At 39.8% G+C, this 6,000-nt stretch overlaps 1 protein-coding gene across 6 annotated transcripts in view; it reads right to left on the reverse strand.

The window, feature by feature from the left end:
* Nucleotides 1-4,536, reverse strand: part of LOC106815822 — a 37,878-nt gene extending 33,342 nt beyond the window's left edge. For 4 of the 6 annotated variants that reach the window (XM_014820335.1, XM_014820340.1, XM_014820339.1 and 1 more), the window contains exons 1-5: nucleotides 4,455-4,536; nucleotides 3,761-3,999; nucleotides 3,506-3,589; nucleotides 2,899-2,993; nucleotides 549-611 (exon numbers count right to left, since the gene is read on the reverse strand). In XM_014820335.1, the coding sequence (XP_014675821.1) occupies nucleotides 549-611; nucleotides 2,899-2,993; nucleotides 3,506-3,589; nucleotides 3,761-3,819 (301 nt within the window). In that variant the 5' untranslated portion in view covers nucleotides 3,820-3,999; nucleotides 4,455-4,536. Of the gene's footprint in view, nucleotides 1-548; nucleotides 612-2,898; nucleotides 2,994-3,505; nucleotides 3,610-3,760; nucleotides 4,000-4,454 lie in introns of those variants that run through there. The other 2 variants (XM_014820336.1, XM_014820337.1) reach the window with 2 other exon arrangements.
* Nucleotides 4,537-6,000: the final 1,464 nt, after the last annotated feature.

Below are 6,000 nucleotides of genomic sequence, written 5' to 3' on the forward strand. Positions count from 1 at the left end.
ATCAGGGGAATAATAGAGGTTGATTTTGGTATATAAATGATCACTAGGTTGTACATTGTGGAAGTTATTGCCATTTATGTTCAACATCGACGATGAAACCGAAGTATTCATTGAGCGCATTTTCATAGTTTTTGCCATTCCATGTCAAAAAAGTCATCATTATGGTCATAAATTGTTACTATTTTAGTGGATCCTTCCATTCCTTGCATTTTGACACCAAAATTAAGTTTGTAACTGCTTAAATCGTCTTTTTATTTAAAAAATTGTATTTTGGGAAAATTGTCTATTTTGCGATCGACGCGTTTTATAAAATCGCTGATAAAATGTTTGCGCAATATCCAGCATTGCCACCTTCATTTTTCTTTTCTATAATATATCATAAAGATATTAAAATAGATCTCTTGCTTTAATCATTAAATGCCCACGGGAGATCAATTCATGACATAAGAGACCACACTAATTGTTTAAGCTCAGCCAACTATATAGTGTCTAGTGCTGAAAAAGTACTTAAAAGTGCAGATTATTTTATACCTTATTTTTATACTTACCATCATATTGAACAGGTGGCAACTGGTGAAGACACCCCATTCTCCGTAACACACTCAGACCCACTAAAAATCAAAATCCCTAAATTAATAATTCCATGAAACACAGTTGAAGTTTGGTAAGGGATGATGTATTGATTGCCATTTCCTGACAGTAGATTCACAACTAATATTGTAACCAAATCCACACTTGTGATGATAATTGGACTCTCTTCATTAATATGTTTAAAGCAATGATCTCTTGAATATTTTAACTGCATTAAGATGTTACTGCTAGTGTAAATGATAACAGCAGGTGTCTAAAATAGAAGTTCTTTATGACTTACACAATGTAATGTTAAGATCAGTGTTTCCCCTGGCCAAAAAGGTGTGCGAGGCAGTAAATTTTATTTTTATTGATTTCTCGTTCAGTGTCCCAGCAAAGCGAGCGCTTTGGCGCTCGCCCAGCTAGGGTGTCCAATTTTTGAAACAAGTGCCGCGGAGCGACAGCGCTCATCTAACGTCTACTGCGGTGACTCTGTGGTGGGAGTGGTGGGATTCTAGTAAACCCTGTTAGTCCCAAATGTGTTCACATACACGCCGAAACAGTGGAATGCACAGGGATGGTATCAGGAACCTTCTCAAAGGAATGTTCGTTGGGATCATTATGAAAGTTGCCACGAGATGGCGCGTACGTTTAAGTGTCTTCAGATTAAAAATGGAAGCTCCCATCGTACGTAGTAGCAACAACTATTTGCAAGACAGAATAGGTAAGCACTCATCCATTTACCTACGCAAGCCTACAGGCTGCCAATAGAGAGCTGCGCACCTGTAACCAATTAATGCAGGCAAAAACTACACAGTACCACCAACACATGCACTGGCAGTAGCCACTGGCAGTGGCATACGGTACATGTAACATACTGACAGTACAGAATGCCATAGAAATTATACGATTTAAGCAGCATAAACCTTCTTTAATAACCAAATTTAGCTTTTGAAATTTCACTGTGACATTGTAGCCTCATACATCCAGGCATGTATAGATTCTACTAGCAAACCCGCACTCAAATTCTTTCTAACAGACAGTCAACACAATCCATGTTAACCCTCCTCTTGAGGGTCAAAAAGGTTATCTGACACTTACTCTCGCATGTCAGCAGAAGTAGATTTCATGGTCCTTTCAATAATGCCATAAAAATGCTAGGTCACCGCTGAAACAAAAAGCTTTTCAATCGCTCCGTCAGACCATGTCCTCAGAAAATGTCTAAAATCTGCCCTGTGCCCATTGACCTTTGACCTGTGACCTCCAATTTCGGCACAGTGATGGCTTTTCCTACCATGATGCTATACACCGACTCTCACGAGCTAGGTCGAGCCATTTAGATTTGTGCCCGCAATTATGCATTTCCTCCCTATACCTTAAGTTAAGGGAGGAATGTTCCCTTCTTTTACACCTCTTGACCTTGACCTTGACCCCCAGCTTCGACATCCCAACTCGTTTTCGGATTACCCCCCACGTCCCGAATATCGTGACCGTACGTCGAGCCGTTTAGATTTGTGCCCAACTGTTGACGGACGGGACGGACGGACGGACGGCGACGCTCGGCAACGGACGGGCAGGCGGAGCGTGGACGATCATGCGATTCTACAAGCTGCATCTGACTATGTCAGATGAGCTAAAAAATGATGCAATTCGGTGCATTCTTAACTATTCTGAACAGATATTTATAACACTGTATGTGCGTCTTGATTGTAGTAACACTAATTTCATCAGCGAGGCGGCCTTTTAGACAAATTTCTGCGTGGCGGCAGAGAATTTGAGCGAGGCGGCCCGCCTCGCCCGTGTCAATGCTGGGGAAATACTGAAGATTAAGCAGCACATTAGCATTGGTTAGTAAACGTTTGCATTTATAATTTTTGCTGGTGAGCCTCCAGACACAACTAAGTAATAACACAAGTGCACAATTATATTTATTTTTTTGTATTTAAATTATAAAATCTTTTTATATTTAAAAAAATATTTGCAAATTATTGAATCTGTAACAATATGTTCCACGATTGTAAAACAGTTGTTAAAAATGTAAGTTGCATATTTTTTGTACCATATGAGATTAGATATGCATAATGCCTGTCTGTGATGCCATGTTTGAACAGCGAGTTGCAAACAGTGAAAGATTTCGATGGCTAGACCCTGCTTATTTCTCGTTTTTATACTCTATAAATCTATGTAAGTTAGGTTTTCTATGATAAGCAGATGAATGGGAGTATATTTGACTAAGGTTAAATGATGTTGTTCATTTATGACAAATTTGAAGAGATCATTGCATGAAAAAACACCATCAAATATACAACAGTTAATATATATACTTACACTTCAACTTTTCAACCGGAGGAACTTCACACTTCTCTTGGGATGAACATGAAGGTGCTTCCTCCAGCTGTCTCAACCTTATTGATTTAGGATTGCTAAAGTTAGAATACCATTTACTAAATAAGTGTTTTTTAAATGAGTAGAAGTGCGATTAATAACTTCATTGCCCAGACATTCCGAAATGTATTTGTAACTGGTAGGGCATCAAAGCAGCTGGGACAGAGAGGTTAGTTTACATGGTCTGTAACTAGAGAGGCAATTGAAACGAGTTTAGCGAAAGTGCACAGAGAGATGACTGTTAGCTACACATCTTTGCTTACACATACAGCCTGAGGAGCCAGCCTAGAAATTTAGTGCAAAACTGGGTTTTGTACGAGCATCCATGTTAGTGAAGTAATGCATATTAAAATAGGAGCTCATTTTGCACATTTTGCAATTATTTAATCATAAAAGCTGGATGTCAGAAAAGATTCCTATGCAAATAATGTGGGATTTCGTAATTTTGTTTGGTTTTAAATACAGAACCTTTATATTGGTTTTGAAAAACCAAGTACACAGTTACTGTAAGTTTTTTTAAATTTACGACACAAGTTTATTGTATACTTACAAGCAAGTGTCCATATGCCTGCGAAGCTCCCCCATGATGATATCTACCCCACATTTCTTGCATGCGACGGTTACCGCAACACCCCTGTGGGTTTCGTCATAGGTTGCAGCATATTTTTGTCAAAATTAGAAAAAAAACTAGCAAATCATACATCACACACTAAAATTTTAATTTCTCTACGTGTTTTAGTAAGGTTCAAATACTGCAGCATAATTACGCATTGTTTTCTCATGGCTAAAGCAGTGCAACACTGACCTCACGTGGTGATGCGTCCAGATCTCCCTGTATCGGCCGAATATAACATGTGGCCGCATTAACACATGAATGCGGTGACCTTAAATAGTTGGGTGTATATCCAGTTGCTGGTAGTGGAATGACCTGCAGGCAACGGTTAGCACCACCAATGGACCGCAGAAGTTCGAATCCGTTTCTTTCTAATTTTGGATAAAATCCTGCGAGGACTTCAATAAATCCAACAGCATCACAGTTTTTGTCTGCAACAAATGTACCAATTTTTAGAAAAGCGTTTATATAAAAATTTGAGGAAGTGCAAGCTATCTGTTAGCATTTTTTGATAATCAAAATGCAACTTGATGGTAACTGATGGTAACTCTGACATATATCACCTGTCACCTGTCGGTTACACAAGTTGCGGACTTAACAGCCATCTTATAAGAAATATAGTGTCTTTATTGGACATATCTGCAATTATTACACTTGAAAACAACATGCATTGTTTTACGTATAGCCATTTTAGTGATGCATTGCATGTTAATCATATTTCAGTGTTTTTTAGTATTGCAAAATGCGATGTAATACTAGTTATTTCATCAATTGCAATTACCTATAACAATCATAATATATGTAAACATATGAAACATTCACATGTTCACAACATACCATACAAGTCTGGTTCAACCTAGCGAATAATCCATACAAATAAATTTACCTGAGAATGTGACTCTAGCCATCCCTAAACCAGCGGCTTTTAAATCATTTTTCTCGTGCTGGTTTGGAACTTTGTCGGTATCCATTTCTGCCAGGCAACAAATTTTGTGGGTCTATGAGTTTTTTACGGCAACCAGTATAGTTCCACTACCACCTTTTCATTTTTTTGATACGGGATGGTAGGGTGAGAAGTTGCGATGCAACTCGGAAGAAACTGCGATAAAATACATGAAACTTTAAGAAACCAATTGCAAACAATTTAACTCCCCAGAATTAAATTCAAACAGGGGGGAGGGGAGGGGAGGGGGAGGGGGAGGGGGGAGGGGGGAAACTAGGGGGGTCCGGGGGGCGTGTATTTTTACCGTACGACTAATTAATGCGTAAAATCGCCACTACACCATAGACGGTATTTGGGGTTCTTGTATATATAAGATAGCCGAGTCGGTGTACAGCAAAGGTTAACTGTGCATTGTCAGGTTAACTTGAATCATGGTACATACCGTTAGTTTGTTTTCCCATTTGACGTTGCAAATAGGAAATGGGTTTCTGACCTATTACCTATTTTAAAAATGAAAATAGAAAATAGGAAATGGGCAGATCAGAAATTTTCAGCTTAAAAATAGGAAATAGGTCAGAAACCCATTTCCTATTTGCAACGTCAAATGGGAAAACAAACTAATTCGAAAATGAGAAATGGGAAATAGGAAATNACGAATGTTGAAAAGCGCTGCTGACCAATCACAGGCATGTTTGTGATATCTTGTTGGACTTGTTCAGGCATCACAGCTTTCGTAACCAGATTTATCAGCTGATTTCCGTCTTCTGTGAAAGGATTTGTGAAATTGTTGATCGTTGACATGAGAGCTTGAGCGTTCTGCTCTTGGTGGTGTAGTGCTGACTTTGTGAGTTCATGGTGAAATGGTCTATGGTGTACTGGTATGCCAGCAATCATCTGCGCTTCCTGTGCCAGTCGAGCGAGTTCTGGTGCAATCAAGAAGAATCTTGCTCTTGCGTTGGGGTTTAGTGTGATGCCGACCGATCCTCCGGACACCTTCATTGAACGATTGACTTGCTCTAGCGCATGGTCGGCTCCGATAGCACAAAATGGCACTGCGTTTTTGTTCACAACCCAATTCCCATCCATAAATTCATCCCATAGAGTTGGATCTATCTGGGCTAAGGCTTTCATTTCTGCTAGATAGACAGGAATCATCCGAGCGTAGTTGAGCTGGTCGTGCGCAAAGTAGTATTTTACAAAGTGTTCGGTCTGACTGAGGTGGAGGTTCCAGTCTGCGGATCGTACAGCTTGGATGTAGGTGATCATATGCAACACCATGTGCATGTAGTGTAGCGTAGCCTGTGCAAGCGGTCTGGTGCAAAGTTCTGCGTCATACTCTTTCATCTTCTCGACAAGCCTCATAGTCTCTGTCGTGTCTGTCATGTGTTGATGTGACTCTCGCATCTCACTGCAGTCGGCTTCTTTGCACGCAATGTTCAGAGATTCAGCTGCTGCCATGCATTCATTGTGGAGGTTGTTGTTCTTGACA

Source organism: Priapulus caudatus, unplaced genomic scaffold (assembly GCF_000485595.1).
Source record: "Priapulus caudatus unplaced genomic scaffold, Priapulus_caudatus-5.0.1 Scaffold1210, whole genome shotgun sequence".
Taxonomy (NCBI): Eukaryota; Metazoa; Priapulida; class Priapulimorpha; order Priapulimorphida; family Priapulidae; genus Priapulus; species Priapulus caudatus.